Source organism: Spermophilus citellus, assembly GCF_964194105.1.
Source record: "Spermophilus citellus genome assembly, chromosome: 1".
In the NCBI taxonomy this organism is placed as follows: domain Eukaryota; kingdom Metazoa; phylum Chordata; class Mammalia; order Rodentia; family Sciuridae; genus Spermophilus; species Spermophilus citellus.
In genome coordinates, this window is record NC_138182.1 from 133,312,557 (window position 1) to 133,336,328 (window position 23,772).

The following is a 23,772-nucleotide window of genomic DNA, read 5'->3' on the forward strand; positions in this document are numbered from 1 at the left end:
GGGGTTGAAATAACCATCCTTCTGTTCCAGTCTGCTGAGTTGTTGGGATTACAAGCATGTGCCACCCTGCCTCTGCTGCTGTTTTGAAAACAAATACAAGTAAAACAGAGAATAAGGATTTGGAATAGGGCTGGGGTTGTATCTCAATGGCAGAGCGCTTGCCCCGCACACGTGAGGCTCTGGGTTCAATCCTTAGCACCATATAAAAATAAAGACATTGTGACAATCTACAATTGAAAAAATTATATATATATATATATATATATATATATATATATATATATATATATATATATATAAAGAATTTGGAATAAAAATGAACCAAAGTAACTTAGAGCTAAATATTCAAGCCATTTTAGTGTAGTGTTTGTCCTTGGACAAGCAAGTATACAATCAGAGGAACAGCTGGGCATGAACCCTGACGTAGCTGCTAGGGAAGGAAAGGCTGTGAAGTACGTGGTATTATATAAATAAAGTGCCTTTCCTGTGTCCCTGTTTCTGGCTTGAGATTTATTTATTTATTTATTTTGGTATTTTGAACTCAGGGGTGCTTTACCACTGAGTCACATCCCCAGCCCTTTTTATTTTGAGACAGGGTCTCACTGATTTGCTGAGGCTGGTCTCAAATTTGCAATCCTCTTGTATCAGCCTCCTTAGTAACTGGTATCATTGGTGTGCACCACTGCACCTGGCAGTATATCAGTGTTCATGTAATGGGGTATACTTCAGTGGTAGAGCATTACTGAACACTGGGTTCAATCTCTGACATTAGAAACTTTAACTAAAAAAAAAAAAAAAAAAACAAGAAGAAATATTCTGCTGGGCAAGATAGCACATGCCTATAATCCCAGCTGTTCAGGAGGCTGAGGCAGAAGGATTGCAGGTTCAAGGCCAACCCTAGGCAATTTGGAGAAACTCTATCTCAAAATAAAAAGTAAAAAGTGCTGGGGACATAGCTCAGTGGTAGAGAGCCTATGGGTTCAATCCTGAGACTGGAAAACAAACAAACAACAACAACAACAAATATTATTAGTTTTTTTTTTTTTCAGGCATTGCTACAATCAAAGGTGTTTAGAATCTAAGGTCAAGTTTATACTGTGGGCTTGGAACTAGAAAATTTGACAAACGCACATCCATAAATCATTAATCCAAGAATCCTGTCTGAGGCTTGGCTAAAGAAATTTAAAAAAAAAATCAAAAATCAAAGTTGCCTTGGGGCTGGGGATGTGGCTCAAGCGGTAGCATGCTCACCTGGCATGCGTGCAGCGCGGGTTCGATCCTCAGCACCACAAAGAAAGATGTTGTGTCTGCTGAAAACTGAAAAATAAATATCAAAAAATCTCTCTCTCTCTCTCTTTCTCTTAAAAAAAAAAAAAAAAGCAAAGTTGCCAAGAGTACATTCTATGAAGACTGACAGGCCTAGCTCCCATCCTAATCCCTGTCTATACCTTTGGAAGTTTCCTTTGACCTCTCTGAGGTTCCCTTTACTTGCTGGTTTATTGAGGGATTGGTGTTCGTCTCTGCAAAACACATAGCACGAAGCCTGGCTGAATCTTATGGTTTACCCAAGACTGTTCCACTTTTTGTTGTTTTTGGGTTTTGGTGTGAGATAGGACTCAGAGCCTGGTGCATGCTAGGCAAGCACTCTACCACTGAGCCATATCCCAGTCCCCCAAATTGTCCCACTTCTAATACTGAATGTCCTGCAACTCAGACCCTCAGTCCCAGCAAACCCAGATCAACCGAAAATCATTCCTTCTAAAGTATTTCCTTTGGGGTCAATATTGAAGGAATTATGTTGGCATGACAATTATTATTATTATTTTTTGGTACTGGGATGTGAACCCAGAGGTGCTTAACCACTGAACTACATCCCCAGCCCTTTTAATTTTTCATTTTGAGACAGGGTCTTGCTAAGTTGCCTACAGCTTCTCTAAATTGCTGACAATCATCTTGACCTTATGATCCTCTGTCTCAGCCTACAGAGTCACTGGGATTATGGGCATGCTCCACCGCACCCAGCTGTTGACATGATGATTATCAAGAATATATAAAGAGGGAGCATCCAGGTACCAAGTGCATACCTGTAATCCCAGGGACTTGAGAGACTGAGGTAGGAGGATTGCAAGTTTGGGTCCAGTCATGGCAATTTAGCAAGACCTTATCTCAAAAACAAACAGACAGGCAAACAAACAAATAAATAAGGGATGTAGCTCAGGGGTAGAGTGTCCCTTGGTTCAATCCCTAATATTGGGGGAACATTTTATATGGGGAACAGTGTGAAAACAACACCCCAAGATTGCTGAGGAAGATGTCTCAGCATGGTGCTTACATTTTAGGTGCTTGATTTCTTCAAGTTCACCTCCTTGCTGTCTCTTTCAGGTACCTAGTAGGTACTCAATGAATGGTTGGATTCATGGTGGCTCATGCTATGAGGAGTGTCCTCAGTATTAGGATTTTACCCTTGTAGTGTGATGACTTTTTTTTTTTTTTTGGTACCAGGGATTGAACCCAGGGGCCCTTAACCACTGAGCCCCAGCCCCCGCCCTTTTTATATTTAACATAGAAGGTCTCACTAAGTTGCTTAGGGCCTTGCTAAATTGCTGACTGGCTTTGAATTTGAGATCCTCCTGTCTCAGTCTCCAGAGCTGCTGGGATTATAAGCGTGTGCCACCTCGATGGGCAGTAATGGCTTCTTGTACCTGCCAGACGGAGGTGAGGATCTGCCTAGGAGGGGGCAGGGGTAGACATTCATGCAGAGCAGGAATTTTTAAAAGTCCACAGAAGAGCATGCAACCCTGGGTGAGATTCAGGGGGACCCCCTTGAAATATTTTCCCTTTTAATTTGCTTAAACATTTAAGTTGTGTGGGGATTGAACTCCACCCACTCTACTGCTGAGCTACACTCCAGCGATGGGTAGAACACAGCAGAAGAGATGGGATGCCTCTTCTGAGACTCAGCTCTAGAAGAAGGTGGCTTCTTTCTAGCTCTCTCTGGCTCTTCCGCTCTTGCTGTAATGACGTGAGCTGGCCTATGAGGCAGCTCTATGTGGCAATGAGCTGAGGGAAGCTCCTGGCCAGTGGCCACTGGGATCTGAACCCTGTCAGTAATCATGTGAGTGAGCTTAGAAGTGGACGGTATGAGTCAGAGTTCTCAAGAGAAACAGAACTGAAAGAGATTTAACGTGAGGAATTGGCTCCTTTAAATATGGAGGCTGAGAAGAAGAAGAAAAGTGTGGTGGTATTCTAGACTCAGTCCAAAGGCCTGAGAAGCAAAGGAGCTGCTGGTGTAAATCCCAGTCCCAGAGCAGACATGTCCTAATTCAAGCAGGTAGACAAGAAGCAAATGCGGTGAATTCTTTCTTCATTTGCATTTTGTTCTGTTCAGGCCTCCAAAGGATTGGATGATGCCCCACCACATGGGGAGGACCATCCCCAAAGGAGTTGTAATTCACTTGGGTGCACCAATTCCCAAACTAATCTCATCTAGAAACACCCTCACAGATGCATCAGAAATAATGTGCAATCTGGGTTCCCTGTGGCTCAAAATGACACATCAAATCACCTGGACCTTTCTCTAGTTAAGCTTTTAGCTGGGACCGCATCTAGATGGCAGCCCTGTGAGAGATTCTGAAACAGAGGACCCAGGTAGGCTATGCTGATTTTCTGACTCATAAACACTGTCATAAAACAAATGCATGTTGTTTAAGAAAGGAAGACACTAGAGTAATAGATAACTAATACACCTAACTAATACAACTTACTTTACACATGCTTATGAGAAAAGTATACATAAGCATGCTTCTTGATGTATTTTTTTAAAAAATATTTTTTAGTTGCCAATGGACTATTTCATTAATAAATTAATTAATTTATATGTGTTGCTGAAAATCGTACCCAGTGCCTCACACATACTAGGCAACTATTCTACCACTGAGCCATAACCTCAGACCCTGATGTACTTTTTAAACTTTAATTTTTTTTTCTGTTCTTGGGACCAAACACAGGGCTTCCTACATACTAGGTAAGCACTCTACCACTGAGCAACACTCCCCATCCCTTGATTTTTTATTTTATTTTATTTTTTTATATTGGGGATTGAACCCAAGTGTTTTTTTTTTTTTTTTTTTTTATCAATGAAGTACATCCTCAGTCCTTTTTATTTTTTATTTGTATTTTTTGAGATACTGGGGATTGATCCCAGGAATACTTTAACACTAAGCTGAGACATCAGTCTTTTTAAATTTTTACTTTGAGGCAGGCTCTCACTAAATTGCCCAGGCTGGTCTTGAATTTGCAATCTTCTTGTCTCAATCTCTGGAGTTGCTGGAATTACAGGTGTGTGCCACCCTGCCTGGCTTCCTTGATGCATATTTAAAAGCTGGGCATACCTGTGTAACCAGTACCCAGACCAAGAAACAGAAATTATCAGAATCCAGCAAACTCCACTCATATTCCTGTTAGTCACTAGCTACTCTGCTCCTACTTACCCCCTGCAGAGAATAACCCTATATCTTGATTTCTGATAGCATCAATTTGAAGACAGGTACATTTATGCAAGCCTGTAATCTCAGTTGCTCTGGAAGTTGGGGCAGGAGGAATGCAAGTTTGAGGCCAGCCTGAGTGAATCTGCAAGAAAATAAACCCCAAAGGCCTAGAGATGAAATTGGTCAGTGGCAGAGTACTTGCCTAGTATGCACAAGGTCCTGGGTTCAACTCCCAGTACTATAAAAATACGCTAAGGGGCTGGCGTATATATATACTCAGTTGGTAGAATGCTTACCTCACATGCACAAAGTCCTGGGTTCAATCCCCAGCACCACAAACAAAACAAAACAAAAACCAAAAACCCCAAGCCCAGCATCATTTGTTTTGCTTGTTTTTATGGGATCCCACCATATGTACAAAATAACTTTCAGGCTGTTTCTCATAGAGATCCCCTGATACATTGAGAACTATTGAGACATAGTGACAGAGTCAATGATTGACACATTTGTCAGTAGTCATCTATCTCCATCTCAGTCTTGGAGCAGAAGAACTTATTATAGAAGAGAAATATTGGTTAGCTACATGGAAATAGACACAGAATTTGAGGAACAACTCATTTAGTCGCTATGGTTTGGCAGTTATGTCCTATGAGAAAATCCATTCCCTTTGTCCTGAATGAGTCTTTACTCCCCATGTTTTCTTCTTGCTATAATTGGACTTCCCACAAAATCCAGGCCCACAAAAATAACCACTAAGCCATATTTAAATATATTTATCCTTCTTCATGTATCAACATCCTAGTGTTTCAGTTTTTGCTTAATGATAACAAGTTTGATTACTGGGGGGTCAATACCCTTCATGTACAATAAGACTAAGTTTCTATACCTTGTTGCTAACAGATATTGAGCTACTTTTACTATGATTGAGGGTATATGTTATGCCCTTTTTACTTTATATAATTAAAAAACAAACCCTATTGGTAAATAGTTATTATTAAGATACAAGTGAGATTACATAATATGTACAAAATAGCTTATAAATGAGCAAATACAGGCTAAGCAACTTGCCTAAGATCATTCTTAGTTCAAATAGCGAGTCATAAGTCTGACTGGGGAGTCAGACACAGGTTTGTTCACATCTACTCGAGTTTTTAGTCACTAAATTATAGTACCCTGCAGAGCTTGAAATCAAAGTCTGTGACAGAGAGGATCTGCTGAAGCAACCAGCTGGATTGTTTATCCCTGCCAATCATCCATTCAACCATCCATCCATCTAGTCAACCATCTGTCCAATCCTCCAACTATCCACCCAGCTCACTATCTAGCTAGCCACACATACCATGTGGATATCCATGACATAAACATCAAGGGTCTCATCTAAGCCAGTTCTATGCCAGAAGGACAGTGACTGCAGAAGTGACTAGGAGACAACAGCAAATGTAAAAGCCACATTCCCCACTAGATCTGGAGTTCCCTGAGGGCAGAATTCCTTACTTTTGTATACTTTTTTTTTTTTTTAAGGAGAGGGGGAGAGAGAGAGAGAGAGAGAGAGAGAGAGAGAGAGAGAGAGAATTTATTTATTTATTTTTTATTTTAGTTCTTGGCGGACACAACATCTGTTTGTATGTGGTGCTGAGGATCGAACCCAGGCCGCACGCATGCCAGGTGAGCGCGCTACTGCTTGAGCCACATCCCCAGCCCCTACTTTTGTATACTTGACATATGATTTAGGCCTTGTTTTCCTTCCCAACCTCATCTCACCCACTCATCTTGGTGTTCATTCCTCTTCAACCACACTGGAACAGCCAAGCTCTCTTTTGCCTCAGAACTTTAAGCAATTGCTGTTATTTTTGACCCCAATGTACACCTGGCAATGCTCACAATCCATCATCTTCTTGTTTATTCATTTAAAAGTTTTTTTAGTTGTAGTTGGACACAATGCCTTTATTTTATTTATTTTTATGTGGTGCTGAGGATTGAACCCAGCGCCTTGCACATGCTAGGCGGGTGCTCTACTGCTGAGCCACAACCCCAGCTCCTTATTTATTCATTTTTTGGATTATTTCTTAGCTTTACTACTAGGAAAAATAAAAAGGTTCAGAAAGGCAGTTACTAAATCTTTTGTAACCTTTATGGCATGCCTTCTACCTGCCTATCCCAGTAACTGATGCACAGTTGGCCTTCAATATTTATTTGCTGAATGAATAAATGAATAAATGGATGAAGGATGGATGACCAGATATTCCCAGAATTAGAAGGCCTGAGGACTAGTGGAGAATAGATCTTGAAAGGTAGGGTGAGAACAGAGAGGGCCCTGAAAGTAAAGCAGAAGATGGTACACTTGAGGTCAACATAGCAGGCCAACAGAGACTTGAGTTGCAGAATGAAAATGACAGTTTAGGAAGTGACTTACTATGTCACAATATAAATGTGAAATGTAAATTATTCACATCAGTATCTTGCAATGAATTGCTATAAGAGGCAATAAGGTCCTAGGACCCAAGTTAGATTTTTTTTTTCTCCCTGTGGGAGATTACACAATTTGGAAACTCAGGGTCTCAGAATTTCACAGCCTATATGTATGGTTAACTCATTGTGGTGAACTCTAGACAGGGTGTCATGAAAGAAAGCATCTTGCCTGCAAGAGATAACAGACCCGGCCTTCCGCCCCTAACTTCCCTGGGAAAAGCAGGGCTTCACCCATGCTAGACAAGTGCAAACTCCTTAACCTAAGACTCCGCTTCCTAATCCCTGCTACAGAATGAACACTAAGTACATTTATTTCCTTCTGTTAGATTCTGAAACTTTCCTGTTTGACATCTCTTACTGGATTTTTCCCAAGAGCCACCTGATGTGAAATAAATAGGACACATAACGATATTTGCTTATTGCCATTTTTGGGCTTTTTAATGCAAAACTGGAATCCTGACTGTGCAGTTTAGCAGGTGAGTGATCTTAGCAGCCTCTTTGTAGCTCAATTTTTAATAAAACAAGTGTAATAATAGTACCTGTAAGTATTAAATGAGAGGTATATTACAGTATACTAGTACCTAGTGCACGATACTCAAAAATGTTAGCTGCAATTATTTTTTATAATTCCATTTTTATTTCCCTCAACATCGGAAACTTTTCTTCCCTCTGTCCTGTAAGCATACTCACTGCCTACAATCTCTGTTCTTCCATAGAAAAGGACTGACTGAGGCGCAGTCTGAGAGAAACACATTCAGATTCTTCCAGACATAACAAATCAAGAGACTTAAAATGAAAGTAGAGAAGGAGGTGCATCAGGACACTGAAGAGAGACTTTTAATACCCAAATAGGCCCAAATAGGACAGGTCAGGAAAGAAAGAATGCTTGCTAGGGACCAGGTGTGTCCCATTTTTGGAGAGAATGAGCAATGTCTCAGGATTGCTTTCACTTTGTCTAGTGTGGAAGGTGTCTCTTCTCTTTCATTAGCATTTTCCTTCTTTGAAATTACTAAATTCCTGGAAAGTGAAGATTCGTTCTTTGTTCCTAAAAAGTGAAGGAAAACACTCCTTGTGTGGAGACTCGAGCGGCTGCCTTGAGGTTATGGGGAAATGTATTGTACATCATACTATAGCCATACTAGTAAAGTGAAGACCAGAGCAGGGGCTCAAAAAGTGCTTGCAAAATTATTCTCAACTTTAGTTGTTCTTCCCAAAGATGCCTCTCGTACCCACACTCTGCCGCAAGCAGGTCCGCCCCTAGAAATAACATTTATTCTAAGGATCTCTGCGCAGAGATTCTTGGGAAGTGGTTCCCCCTCCCGTATTCTCCCGTTACTCCTCCCCTCCGTCATCTTCGAAAGAACAAGCGCACCACGTGATCTCATCCTTTCTCCCACCTCCGAAGACCGGGACTGATAATGGGCAGGAGCGTAAGCCAATCATAAAGCTACATTTTCCCTTTGAACCAATAGAAAGAGGAGATAAAGTACGGAGCTCGGCTTTTGTGATATTCTCCGCCCCCTCTGAGCCCACCCCGACTCCTCCTCAGATTCGACATTTGACAACTCATCTGGCCAATGAGAAGTTCTTATTCTGTGTGGGAGGGATGGACTGACTAGATGAAAGACATCCTGGCCTGACCAATGGCATAGCACAAGTGCGGGAGGGGTGTAGGATGGAGCCAATGGCGCGGTGCCAATAGCGAGCATGAGGGAAAGGGCGGGACGAAACTGTTCGCGGGAGGGAGGGGAAGGCCTAGGGAACCAAGCAGCGGTGCCGCCGCCGCCGCAGCCGGAGTTGGAGGAGGGAGAAGCCAGGAAGAAAATGGCGGCCGTGGCTGCAGAGGCGGCAGCGACTGCTGCGTCCCCCGGGGAGGGGGGCGCCGGCGAGGCCGAGCCGGAGATGGAGCCCATCCCCGGCAGCGAGGCCGGCACTGATCCCCTCCCGGTCACGGCCACTGAAGCATCTGTGCCGGACGGCGAGGCCGACGGGCAGCAGTCCGCTCCTCAGGCCGACGAGCCGCCGCTCCCGCCGCCGCCGCCGCCGCCAGGGGAGCTCGCCCGCAGCCCGGAGGCGGCGGGGCCGGAGCTGGAGGCTGAGGAGAAGCTACCCGTCCGGGTGGCGGAGCCGGCGGTTGCCGCGTCTCAAGAAGGGCCGGACCTTCCACCTTCCCCAGCGCCGCTTTGCGAGCAGCCCCCGGCTCCCGAGGAGCGCGAGGACACGCCGCTGCCCCAGCCCACAGCTCCGGCGCTGGTGCCGCCGGCGGGCGGGGACTCCGCGGTGTCGCAATTGATTCCCGGCTCGGAGGTGCGGGTCACTCTGGACCACATCATTGAGGACGCGCTCGTCGTGTCGTTCCGCCTCGGAGAGAAGCTCTTCTCCGGGGTCCTCATGGATCTGTCCAAAAGGTACCGCGCCCGTGCCCCGCTCGCTGCCGCCGGCTCGGTCCCGAGAGAGAGAGAGAGAGAGAGAGAGAGAGAGAGAGAGAGAGAGAGAGAGTGAGTGAGCCCCGGCGGCCCTTCTCCCAGGCTTTTGCCTCCTGTGCTCGGGGCCCGGCCGCCTGCACCGCCCTCCGGTTCTGAGCTGCGCGTGGCGCGCGCTCCGCGTGGGGCAGCGCGCGAGCCTGGGAGAGGGCGGTCCCTGCCCCAGGTGGGCGCCTGCGCGGGCAGGTGTGCCACGGGTCAGGGGGCGCGGGTGCAGATGGAGAGGGTCGTGGATCTCGCCTCCCACTCTCAGCTTCCTGAGACTTGGCCCTGGCTCACCTACCCAGGATCGGGTGGGTTAATGCAAAATGCAGATGGAGTTTTGCAGGGAACAGGGTACTACAGGGCGGAGAAGATGCACAGGAGCACTTGTCTGTCCTCAAATTAACCTTTAACTTTAGCAGGGTTGGAGAAAGGGGTGTGTGCAATGGGTTCTTAAAAGGTTACCTGTCACTCCTTACTGGGGAAAGAGCGTTTGTTAAGTTAAACCTTTTACTGTTATTCTTACTACTGTCAGCAGTTCCCCATAGGTAACTATTAAATAGGGAAGAATATTTTGCCAATTTTAATGATAGTTAAAAGAAATATCTAAAGAAGAGATAGGATATATATGTGTATATATGTGTATATGCACACACACATCCTTTTTAACATAATTTCTAATACTATAGATGCGATTTAAATTTATATCGCCACCCCACCCCCATCTGGGAGTTGCACTCAGGAGCACTTTGTCATTGAGCTATATCCTCCAGCCTTTTTATTTATTTTTTTTTATCTTTTAATTTTTTAATTTTTAATATTTATTTTTTAGTTTTCGGCGGACACAACATCTTTGTATGTGGTGCTGAGGATTGAACCCAGGCCGCACGCATTCCAGGCAAGCGCGCTACCGCTTGAGCCACATCCCCAGTCCCCCTTTTTATTTTTTGAGACAGGTTTTGCTAATTTGTCGAAGCTGGCCTGTAACTTGCTGTTCCTCTGTCTCAACCTCCCCAATATTGGGATTACAGGTGTGGGCCACCATGCCAGAAAATTTGTTTTAAGGACTAGAAGGTAGAGTTCATCTACAAATCTGTCTTTTTTTTTTTTTTTTTTTTTTTTTTTTTAAAGAGAGAGTGAGATAGGAGAGTGAGAGAGAGAGAGAGAATTTTTAATATTTATTTTTTAGTTCTCGGCGGACACAACATCTTTGTTTGTATGTGGTGCTGAGGATCGAACCCGGGCCGCACGCATGCCAGGCGAGCGCGCTACCGCTTGAGCCACATCCCCAGCCCTACAAATCTGTCTTAACCAGTACATGTTCATCCTTTTTAAAATTTTTGTACCAGGGATTGAACCCAAGGACACTTAACAGCCACATCTCCAGCCCTTTTTTAAATTTTGAGACAGGGTCTCACTGAGTTGTTTAGAGCCTAGCTAAGTTGCTAAGGCTGACTTTGAGCCTGCCTTCCTTCTGCCTCAGCTTCCCAAGTGTCTGGGATTGCAGGCTTGCACCACTCCCCCAGGCCATCTTTTGATTTAAAATGTTTATGGGCACTGCTTTAAACAAGTAAAAGAGATAACCTGTTTTAAGTTAGTTAACCTTTTTATTCTCTTCTTTTGCAGATATGAAGTGCAGAGACTCCCATTCACTGCTCTCCATTTTGTTTCCTGCAATAGCACACACTAATGGTGTCTCACCTGTTTGGAAATGACTTATTAGTATGTTTTACTTTTAATTCCTTGCCCTCCCATCAAGTTTCAGAAATCCTTTTCTGTATGGGGAAAAAAAGAAACATTTAAAATTTATATTGAAGTATGATGTTCTGGGGAAAAGACAGGAGCAGTTACAGTTGCTCTGTATGTTGTTTAATCTTAACTTTTTTGTGGGGAGGTACCAAGGATTGAATTCAGGGGCACTTGACTGAGCCACATCCCCAGCCCTATAGTGTTTTATTTAGAGACAGGGTCTCACTGAGTTGCTTAGTGCCTTGCTTTTGCTGAGGCTGGCTTTGAATCTTCCTGCCTTCCTAGCTGCTAGGATTACAGGCATGCAGTACCATGCCTTGTTTAATTTTTTTTTTTTTTTTGACGGTGCTGCAAATGAACCAGGGCTTCATGCATGCTAGGCCAGCACTCTACCACAGTTACACATATAACCCTTTATTTTTTTTTGGGGGGGGGGTGTAGTGAGGATTGAACCTATGGGTGCTCTACTAACAAGCTATACACCCAGCCCTTTTTTTATTTTTAGTTTGGGACAAGATCTTGCTAAGTTGCCCAGGATGGCCTTGAACTTGCCATCCTTCTGCCTCAGCCTTCCAAGTAGCTTGGATTACAGGTGTGCATCACCCTGCTCTGCAATTAAAAAAAAAAAAAAAAAAAAATTGGGGTTAGGGCTTTTGTACTTCTGTTTTCCTAGTTAGAAAGCAGAATAAGACAAGTGTCCTTTCTACTGATGTATTTAATAGTGACAGAGACACTCTAGTGTGTATGCTATTGAATCAAACAGAAGAGGCCAGTGATTGTGAGAGAATCTGAATTTCAAATCTGCAAAAGAAAGGTGCAATAAGGTAAGTTGTTTTTAGAAATGGAATGGATAGTGCTTTCCTGTTTTTTGGTGCTCATTCTGTCAATGTTTTGATTTTTTAAAAAATTTTCTTTGGTAGAAAATTGCAATTTTGAATTTGGTCTAGTTTGCTAACAGTGTTTCTTATAAACAGTGATTTCTTCTGTTGGAAGAGCTATTTTTTTTTTTTTTTTTTTTTAATGAGACAGGGTCTTGCTATGTTGTCCAGGCTGGCCTCCAACTCTGGGGCTAAAGCAATTCTCCTGCTTCAGCTCCTTGAGTAGCAGAGACTATAGTAGCTGGTATTGCAGGTGACACGTGCCACTGCATCTGTCCATCTGGCTTGAAAGAGCTATTTTATTTGTTAAAAAAGCCATTAAGGGGATCATCTCAATTTGTTTTTCAGTGTGGGATGGAACCTAGGCCCTTGCATGTATGATAAGCAAACTCTCTACCATTGAGCTCCACCTCCAACCCCATATCAACGTTTTAATTCAACAAAATATTTATTGAGCACTTCGGTATGTAATGTGATGTGGTACCCTCCTAGGTATTTTGAATATAGTGTGTGATACACAGTCCCCCCTTCTAAAACCTACGTGGAGAGACCAGTCATGGAAATGGTGAGGAAATAAAACACAGTGACTTTACGGTTTAGCTATTCAAGGAATTATCCTAAGACCGATGATTGAGTAGTTTGAGTTCCTTTTTCATTATAACATATGGCAACCCCCAGCCCCCGGCCTGTGTTTTTGTTTTTTCCCCAGTGCTGGGTACTGAACCAAGGGCTTTGCCATCTAGTGTGCTCTACCGTGAGCCATGGCCTCAGCCCTGCACTTACCTTCATTGCCTGATTTCATATATAATTCTGGTGTTAACTGATAGATCCAGAAAATTTTCTTTTTTTTTTTTTTTAATAAATTCTACCAAGGCCATGACTACACTATATTCATTAGTCACTTTTTTTTTTTTTAGAGAGAGAGATTTTTAGAATATTTATTTTTTTTAGTTTTCAGCGGACACAACATCTTTGTTTGTATGTGGTGCTGAGGATCGAACCCAGGCCGCACGCATGCCAGGCGAGCGTGCTACCACTTGAGCCACATCCCCAGCCCTCATTAGTCACTTTTAAAGATAATTTGTATCCCATTTGAATTGGACATAGAATTATACCTTGAGGTAAAAATAACAGGAGTTTCCTATTGAGAACCTATTTTTTACCAGGCATTGTACCACATGCTTTAGTTTTTATAGCTCTGGTAATATTTTTCATTTATCTAGGAAGAAATTGAGGTTCATTTAATTTGGCCAGTTGCCTTGTAAGTAAAATAAGGATTCAAACTTAATTCTAAAACCTCTTGTTTTTTTTCTACTTTCATATTAAAGAGTCAGTTGGGCTAGCAACTTTTCTTTCAAGCAGAAAGTAAAAAAATATGTATTTCTGAAATTCAGTGCTTAATTTTAGTGGCTGTGTGGGATAATACAAAGAACATGGGTCTTGGAGCCAAGCAAATTTTTCAATCAGTTAGTAGCCAGGCTTCTGCTCTGGACACTCCCTGTTTCCTTAGCTTGAATATTGGAGGACATAAAGCTCTGAAGCTTTGGTTCCTGTCTGTCTGAGATAATTGGGAAAGAATGAATGTTTGGGAGACTATGTCAGCGTACGTGTGCCTTTCTTCAGTCTGCAAAAAGTGTTACTGCTTTTGTTTATTTTGGTGCTATTTATTAAGCCCAGGGCTTCAAGCATGTTAAGCGTGCTTTCTATCTTAGCACTGTACCTTCAGCCCCTCTCTAGTTCTTCTGAGGCTAATTTGTTTGGCTTTGACCAGTTCACTTACATATAAACAAGCAGGCTTAAGCTCCAGCTTATATATATATTTATGTGCTGCATAATGACATTTTAGAAAGGACAGATGATATTCTTGAACCATATTTTTTGATAGTAGCCCCATAAGATTATATTACCCAAGGAAGTTATAGCTGTCTTAGTTTTATAAGTATACACTGATATTCTCAGAACATATCCCCACCATTAAGCTATACATGACTGCACATGTAAGGTGAATACCGTGAAGGAGCCTGCACCATCCTGGTTGAGTGTTATTTTTCCTTTCTTCTAGGTATCTTGTTTGGCTGTAAATGACATGGTCACACTAAATGAGGGTGTTTTGAGTATCTGGTTAAAAACATATTTTGTTTAGTGAAATATTTATTTGAAACTGAATGCCTTTAGGTAAAACATGCGTTCTCTAGTTTACCCTGGGCTTTTTGCCTTTTCTTTTCCTCCTTTGCTACTGGGAATTGAAACCCGGGGCAGTTTTCCACTGAGTGACATCCCCAGCTCTCCACACTCCCTACCTTTTTTTTTTTTTTTTTTTAAATTTTAACTTTAAGAGTAAGGCTGGCTTTGAACTTTTGATCCTTCTGCCTCAGCCTCCCAAGTCCCCTCCCAAGCACCATCATGCCTGGCCTCCTTTTTTTTTTTTTTCCTTTCTTTGGTTGCATTGCTAGGTATGGTACCTAGGTTCTGGTGCTTGCTCTACTACTGAGCTACATCTCTAGCTCTCTTAGTTTAAATTTCCTGCCTGTTGTTCAGCTTGTTAGCAATGTGTAATGAAAACAGTTAAATACTAGCTGGTGAGAATAATCAACACTATGAATTCAGTTTGGGTTTTCCTTTTCTTCCTTAATCCTATGCTTTTGTAATTTTGATATGTAATAAGTATTCCTTCAAGTTACTTAGTGATTATTAATTATTAATGGTTTAGACAATAAGAAATCAGTGATGAGGTGCTTTTTGTTGAACTCTTTTATTATTGGAAATGAACCTTCATACATGTATTGTTTAGCTTTAACATTCACTGCTTTTTAGTCAAAATTGTTACATTTGCTTTCACTGAATTATTTTGAAGCAATTTCCAGGCATAACCATAAATATTTCAGTATAGATCTCTAAAAAGATAAATACTTAAAAAAGACCCCATACTACCATTCACATTTAAAATAATAGCAACAATTCCTTTATATATTAAACTTCTAGTTAGTGTTAAAATGTCATAAACAGTCTCAAAATGAACATCTCAGTTTTTTTTTTTAAGTTGTAGGTGAACACAATACCTTTGTTTTATGTGGTGCTGAGGATTAAACCCAGTTCCTCACATGTGCTAGGAGAATGCTCTACCACTGAGCCACAACCCCAGCCCCAAGATTGTTTACGTTTTGTTCAAATTAGGATCCCAGAAAGTCTTATAGAATTTTCTACATTTTGGATTTTTTGTTTCTTGATTGCATACCCTCAGATGCAAATATCAAATATTCCTTTTTTTTTTTTTTTTTTGTACTAGGGATTGAACCCCCAGGGGTGCTTTACCACTGAGTTAACATCCCCAGATCTTTTTGATTTCTCATTTAGTTACTGTACTGATCTTTAACTTGCAATCCTCCTGTCTCAACCTCCCAAGTTGCTGGGATTGCAAGTGTGCACCATCCCACCTGGCCTGGTGATGTAAACGTTCTTTTACCACAGTAGCAAACTGAAAGGGCAGCAATCTCAGTCCTTCCATCCCTTTTTTTGAAAGCCTCTGTTCCTTTGTTTTAGGGCAGTAGAAATGATTATGGATATCTTTTATCTGCCTGCAAACTTTTAGACTTGTTGCTTAAACACAGCTCTAACTTTAGCAATTCCAAGCATAGAAATATTTAACCAGTCAAGATTATCTGCAAAAGGTAAAAACTTCAGTTCTGGCTTCTAAAAAGGTAGTTTCTCACCTGTTCAATCCATGTCTGAAGGGACATTATTTACTAAGATCAATAGCTTCTCTGTACACATTATTCTGCTTATTAGTCCCATCTTAAATAGTTAAAAAGCAAATTTGAACCCTGAAAAATCTTTTTGAAACTATTTTTTTTTACCTGACATGAATTAAAGAATCATGAAGTACATATTTTGTGTTTAAAAATGCTTGTGCATTTTAATTCTTTGGCACATGCATATTAAAGGTTATAGCTAGCTGTGTTTCAGAATTGATCATTTTACGAATAACCATATTGACTTTGTGTATGTGTGGGTACCATTTGAATTAAAAAGAACTGAGAAAACTTCAGATTTCACTGTCTAGGTTCTTAAAATTATTTGTAGAAAATTTACTTTTTAAAGGAAATATAAACCAAGACAATGATTTCTTTTCTTTGCAGAGACCATGAACGTATGGTGCAATAGCTCTACTTTTGGTGGGAAAAATATACAGCCATTCTGGTGAAGCAGTGAGTAGTGGTATCAGTAGCTTACATTAAAGTGTCCAGGTTGAGAATTTAGGTCCTCGAGTATATGCTTGAATGATTGTCTTGAGTTGTACATATTTAAAACACTTAAGTATTTTGCCTGTGATTATTCTACTTAAATCTCAGATGTCAATAAAGGGCTCCCACAATAAAATAGCAGAGTCAAGTGCCAGTCACTTTCTGATCTAGACAATCTAGGATGGTCCCCTGTGCTGTATCAAGAGAGTTCTTCTATTGTATGTTGCAGTAATCTGATTTTTTTCTTTTGGAAGTGATTAGTTGTTGGGCGTTAAAAATCTAGTTTAAATCTAAGAGCAGAGACTTCTGGTATTAACAAAAAGTTTTATAAATATATTTTATGTGCTAGTTAACTAAATATATCATATACAAACTATGCCAGTCATGTTTTATTGGATCTGATGTTTCTGATGAATTTAATTTTCTGCCTTTACGTGTAAATAAGACCATACTTTGTACTGTTTTAAAGTAAAGCTCTTGATAACACTGCACATGATCTTCCTAAGATCAACTTATCTTTGTGTGCTATTAAAAAATTCATATGTGCTTATGTTGACTGTTATGGCTAATTTCCTATTGATAAAAAATGAAAGATATTCTTAGTTATTTGTGCCTATGAAGTACATCATCATTTCTTGTTGGTCCTGTTCTCCCTAAATTCCCCAATTAATTCAGACACACATTACCCGTAGAACAGAAGCTGGCTGGGCAGATCTTACAAGAGCATGAGTAGAGGTTAAGTGAATTTTCGGGTAAATTTAGTATAAGATGAATTTGCCAAACACGTTTGGGCAGTTGTCCTCAAAACAAATGTGCATAGATTTCTGAGCTCCATTCTACCAGTTTGCTTTTTTTTTTTTTTTTTTTGATACATAGTGCACGCACTCTCTGAGCTACATCCCCAGCCCTTTTTATTTTTTATTCTGAGAGGGTCTTGTTCAGTTGCCCAGGCTGACCTGGAACTTGTGATCCTCTTGCCTCATGTACCTGAATAGCTAGGATTATAGGTATATGCCACCACACTTGGTGAAAGATAAATTTCTTTTGTTAAATATTTTTTAAATTGTTGATGGACTTTTACTTTAATTTAGTTTATGTGTGGTGCTGAGAATCAAACCCAGTGCCTCACACATGTTAGGCAAGTGCTCTGTCCTACCACTGAGCCACAACCCCAACCCAAGATAAATTTCTTAAACAAGTTTTAAGGAGTTACTGGTTAATTTAGAATGGAACATAATCACAAGCCATGCAATGCATGTGGAGATGTGCAGAGTGGTGGCAGATCCAGGTTCTTATTGTAGACCTGGTTATTAAACTTGCAAATTGTTTTTCAAATTTGGTTGCCCAATGAAAGTTTAAGTAGTCCATATTTTTATCTTTTTCCTTGAACTAATTTATAAAGTTGTCTTATTATGACAGTATGTTTTAGCCTTTTAAAACTCATACTTTCTTCATACTCTTACTATCTAAAAAGTTTACCAAGCTTTACTTTTCATATTAAATAGTAGCTACTGTTTATTTGTATGTTAGACTCATTTCTTTGTTAGACTCTGTGCCAGGTACTTTGTATACATTGTTTCATTTAGCCCTGGAAATTTGAATCAGTAAATTTTGTTAATACCTATATTAATACTCATTTCACAGATAAAGACAGGTTCAGATTAAGTAACTTCCTATAACTGTAAAAGGCAGATATTAATAGGAATATCCAGAATTCTATCCCCCCCCACTTTTTTAAGTGGTACTGGCATTGAACCAGGCACTCTACTACTGAACTATATCCCCATTACCTCTATATTTTATTTCTTGTTTTGAAACAGGTTCTTGTTAAGTTGCCCAGGCTGGCCTCAAATTTGAAATCCTTTTGCCTCAGACTCCCAACCCAGCCTCCTGAGTAGTTGGGGTTACAGGTGTGTCCCATTGTGCCTGGCCTCATGTCTGACAAGTTTATCTGCAATTCCATAATCCACAAAGCTTTGAAAACTAAACTTTTTGATACTTTTTTTTTTTCTTTTGGTGCCAGGGATTGAACATAGAGGCATTTTACCACTGAGCCACATCCCTAGCCCTTTTTATTTTTTATTTTGAGATAGGATCTTGCTAAATAGTTAATAGTCTCACTAAGCTGGCCTCAAACTTGTGATCTTCCTGCCTCAGCCTCCCAAGCTGCTGGGATTACAGGTGTGTAGCCTGGCCTTTTCTTACTTTTTTTTTTTTTTTTGGTACCGGGGATTGATCTCAGGCACTTGATCACTGAGCCACATCCCAGCCCTATTTTGTATTTTATTTAGAGGCAGGGTCTCACTGAGTTGCTTAGTGTTGCTTTTGCTGAGGCTGACTTTGAATTCGAAGTCCTTCTGTCTCAGCATCCCAAGCTGTTGGGATTACCTTGTCTAGCTTTTTGGTTACTTTTTGATGGCAAAACCTAACCTGACCTAAGATGATGTGAGGGTTTTTTTTTTTTTTTTTTTTTTGAACCCATTTAATCATCCCATTTAGTGTGAACATGCTTTTATTTTATTTCACTGCTGAAACATTAATATATTTATGGTGGTGCTTTATTATCTTAAAACATGGCATAGTCTGAGTTCTGAAGCTTGTTTGTCTCCACAGCATTCAGAAAGGAGCATGCAGACCCATTAGTGCCTCTGCTTCCTTAGTGGAAAAGTGGAGGTGGAGGAGAGAGGAGGCTAAATAACTTGATGAGATAAGAGGCAGTAGTAAAGAACCTGACTTTGGGCCTACTGCCGGAATTCATATCCCAGCCCTACTGTTCACCAGAGGTGTGATCTTGGGAAGATTGTTTACTCTCTCTGCTTTGGTTTTCTCGACTATAAAATGGGGGCAGAAAGCTGGGTATTGTGGGACACCCTGTAGTTCCAGCTATTCTGGAGGCTTAGGCAAGAGGGTTTCTTGAGTTCCGGGAGTTTGGGACCAGTGTGGGCAACATAGCAAGATCCCATCTCTTTAAAAAAAGGAAAAGGAAAAAAAAAATGCTGGGGCCTAACTCTGTAGTAGGACTCCTGCTTAGTGTGTATGAGGCTCTGAGTTTAATCCCTAGCACTACACACACACATAAAGTGAGGATAGTAGTAATACTTTACTAATGGGGTTGCTGTTATGATTTAAACCAATTATTGTAAACGTTTATTTAGAATAGTGCCTGACATATAGTAACTGCTATATCGTTAACATTGTTACTTTACAAAGTAGGTATTAAGTAGCAGAACTAGGGTGAATGACAAGTCACTTAATAAGGGTTGGCTTGAATGTCCATTCAGCCTAAACCCAGTGATACTGTGGCCTACAGAATAAATCCACATCTTTCAAATACTTTGAAAAGACTTGTAGAAGCTTTGGATAGTATTAGGGTAGCACAACTTTCCTCTTTTAATAAGGAAGGAAGTCTTTCTGATATGCCAATGCAAACACACAATAAGGTGGGTAGGGAACAATAGGAATTAGTTGGATTAGACAAAGAGAATGAAGGGAAGGAAGGGGTATGGGAATAGGAAAGAATAAATTGGATATCATTGTCTATGTCCATTATGAATATATGACCAGTGTAACTCCACATCATGTACAGCCACAGAATGGGATCCTAATAAGTTATACTATATGTGTGTGTAGTAGGCAAGATAAACTCTACTATCATGTATATTTTAAAAAAACAATAAATAAATTATTGTCACTATAAAAAAATAAGGAAAGATGACGTGTGTTTTATTAGGGATGAGATAACAGTGGACTTCACAGTGGAGGGTGGAAGTGTTTCCCAATCTTTTCTTTCCACTAACATTTTGGGGCAGATGGTTTATGAGGAAATTATAGGCTTTGTCATGAAGAGAAGGTTACAGTCTCATTAGGGAAATTTAGTCCTTCCTATGTACTCTTTAAACTAATTGAAAAAGGCTCACCTTTGAGAAGGATCTATTTCAAAGTGAGGGAAAGCAAGATAGTTTTGAGCACTTTGTACTCAGTAAACGATAGGATCAGACTACTGTAGATGAGTTTAAGGTTTTTAACAAAGTGAAATAGACGCTTATGGTCATATTACTATAGAATAGTCAGAAGCCTTCAGTGGCTTCATCTTGTTAAGGAACTAGTGATTTTATTTTTGGGTACTGGGTATTGAACCTAAGGGTGCTTTAACCACTGAGCCACTTATCCAGCCCTTTGTCTTATTTTTTTTTTTTTGAGACAGTCTTGTCAAGTTGTTTAGGGCCCTACTGAATTGCTGAGGCTAGGATATAACTTGTGATCCTCCTGCTTCAGCCTCCTAAGTTGCTGAGATTACAGGCAGAACCCACTGTGCACGGCAAGAGACTAGTTATTATTCTCAATCAACCACACACCTAGCCCCCTCCTAGAGACACATACTCTAACCAACATCCTCTCTCTCCAGGAGGATTCCCTTAATTGCTTTTTTATGCCTCTGAATCCTTAACAGCCTTAAAAAAAAAGGGTAAACAGACCACCATTTACCATTCCTTGTTTTCCTTTTTTTTTTTGGTTGGGGGGGGCATTTAACTCAGGGGGTGCTTAACCATTGAGCCATATCCCTAACTCTTTTATTGTTTTATTTTGAGACAGGATCTCAAGTTTCTTAGGACCTCACCAAGTTGCTGAGGCTGGCCTTGAATTTTTGATCCTCTTGCTTTAGCTTCCTTGCTGGGATTACACCCATGTGCCACTATGCCCAGGATGTCTTAATCTGCTTGGGCTCTTCTAGGTCCTTTTGCCTGTTAAATCCATTTTCTAATCATCAATGCAGAGTGATTTCTTTCCCTCTGGTTTGTAACTTAATTTGACAATGACTTACTGCTTCAGGTTTCACCTATTATAAAGCTGGTTCCTAGGTCTAGGACTGTTTTATACTATCAGACCAATTCACATACTTTGTTAATTTATTTTGCAGTGTGGGGAATTCAACCCAAGGCCTCATACATGCTAGGCAAGCTCTCTACCACTGAACTACAACTCCAGCCACAACATACCGGTTTTTGAGTACATATGTGATTAGTGGTCCATGAGATGAATTTCTGGGCATTTACACTTAAGTAGAACAAAAAATTTTTTTAATAGATTTTCTTTGCTTAAAAGTTGGTGGAACTGGCTGGGTGTGGGATTCTTAAAGTACTGTTTATTTGTTTTGGATGGTGCTGAGGATTGAATTTAGGGCCTCACATATGCTATGAATATGTTCTTATCACTGAGCTACACACTTAAGCTCCTCTAATTAAATTAGGTCATTCTCACAAACATTTCAATTCCAATTTTGTATTTTACAATATAGCTGTCTCAAAATGGTTTCCAAAATCTTGGCAACTTGTTGCCTTAGAGTCATTTGCACATCCATAGTCATAGCATTATTCACGATAGCCAAAAGTAGAAGCAACTTGACTTCTAGATATTCATTAAGTATCTGTTTCACCTACACAAAAGATAAAATACTTAAAAAATATTTTGTAGTTGTTGACCTTTATTTTATTTATTTATATGTGGTGCTGAGAATCGAACCCAGTGCCTCACTTGTGCTAGGCAAGCACTCTTCCACTGAGCCACAACCCCAGCCCCAAGATAAAATACTTTTAATGGACTTAGGTTCAAGTCTACATATAACTGGCCTCTTATTTTTAATGGAGACCAAAACTTTTAGGACCTGTTAATAACCCTCTTCTTTCTGCCACATTGAGAAAATTGGATCATGAAGAACAGGCATATAGAAACTATGAAATGGTATAGTCATATATTTTCAAATCTATGAAATGCTGGTATATGTAGTTCACCATGTTTATTTCCTCATTTTCTCTAGAAATTAAAGGTTATTTAGGGTTAAAATTAAAATCAACACATAATAAAGTTTAATTTAAAATTAGATACAATAAAGAGACTTCACTATAGTAAAAAATTATTCTGTGAGTTACTGAAATTGGAAAACAATGTGGTATGGGACATACTTCACATGTGTCACCTAAGTGGATTAATATGAGCACAGTGGTCTCAGGGCTTGTCCATTTTTGTAGCATGAGACATGATTTCCTTTTTTAAATTTCCTTTTTGAGGATGAAAATAGCACACTATGTGTGTATGTATACATATTCTTATGTATATATATATATATGCATGATACATATATATGTATGTACATATTTCATATTTTGTCTCTTCATTTGCTAGTGGACACTTGGGTTGCTTCTACTTTTGGCTATTGTGAATAATGCTGCTATGACAATGGATGTGTAAGTATTTCTTAGAGATCTTCCTTTCAATTGTTATAGATACATATAGCCAGAAATGGGATTGCTGGATTATATAGCAGTTGTGTTTTTTATTTCTGAAGGAATAGGTGTGCATTTTGGTAAGATTTTATATTGCATTTAGTTGAATATTAATTTCATTTTTTCTGGATTGAGTTTTGACATAATAATTTGTCATCACAAGGACATGAAATATGAATCAAAGTAAGCTTACTTCATAGTTTCCCCTTTTTAATGATTTAACCTATTGCTAATTGTAAGGATAGGTAGTTTCTAAAAGCATCTGCTTGAAATAAATCTGCATATTATTTTTTAAGTGGTTAGTTGCATACAGTTTTTTCCTATAGCAGAAAGGATTTCATTTTGTCTCCTGCTAATCTTCTGGGAGGGAGGTCTTGTCTAGCCAGAGCACTAGGGCCTATCACAACTAACCCTCCTGAATTTTTTCCTGAGCCTTTAATTCCTTGGAATTTCTCTTTGCTTGCTTAAAGTTTGTAATACCTTTGCTTTTGTATTTCTTTATTTTTAGTGTGAAATATATTAAAAAGATCCCCTTTTACAGTTGCAGCTTGGCAAAAAGAATCGGAGGGAAGAAAATGAGAATCAGTTGTGCATTCTTAAACTGTTGTAAACAGGAAGGAAAAGAATATAATCCTAGGTCAGAGATGAGTTGATTGACTTTGCTGTGAAGTTCATGCTGATGAACCCTGATCAGCATTAAAAAAACAAAAACAAACAAAAAAAACCTTTCAAAATAAGAGGTAAGAATTATAAATATGTCTGACTAAAATGGGTAGTTTTTGGTAAACGTTTTAGTTATGTTTTAAGTACTCCTTTGAAAAAGGAATTTGGATAATGGTTATGAGCTTACCCCAAGAATCCACACACACATTTAAGTATAAGATTGTTTGCTAGGGCTGGAATTGTGGCTCAGTGGTAGCGCGCTTGCCTAGCATGCGTGACACACTGGGTTTGATTCTCAGCACCACATACAAATAAATAAAATAAAGATCCATCAACAACTCAAAAAAAATTGATTGGTAGTCCTAGAAATCTTGAGCAAATACAACTTATATAAAGCTTGTTAGTAGGAGAATAAAGACTGATTCTTTGGTCAAGGCTAAAATAATCACAAAATTCAGACATCTTAAATGGAATACAAATACTAGAAAACATTTTCATATTTCCTATAATAGTCACATTTTTGGATTTGACCTAAATCC

At 40.0% G+C, this 23,772-nt stretch overlaps 1 protein-coding gene and 1 long non-coding RNA gene across 2 annotated transcripts in view; both read left to right on the plus strand.

Moving 5' to 3' along the window:
- Positions 1–3,140: 3,140 nt before the first annotated feature.
- On the plus strand, positions 3,141–7,367 carry LOC308643856. The gene is made up of 2 exons (XR_014020833.1): positions 3,141–3,648; positions 7,283–7,367. It is a non-coding gene; the product is annotated as an uncharacterized lncRNA (long non-coding RNA).
- A 1,312-nt stretch (positions 7,368–8,679) lies between these two features.
- PWWP2A (PWWP domain containing 2A) overlaps positions 8,680–23,772 on the plus strand; it is a 45,095-nt gene continuing 30,002 nt past the window's right edge. Inside the window, 4 exon segments of the mRNA XM_081284094.1 lie at positions 8,680–9,364; positions 16,185–16,189; positions 16,192–16,253; positions 22,470–22,531. Coding sequence (XP_081140220.1) covers positions 8,781–9,364; positions 16,185–16,189; positions 16,192–16,253; positions 22,470–22,531 — 713 coding nt within the window. The 5' untranslated portion in view covers positions 8,680–8,780.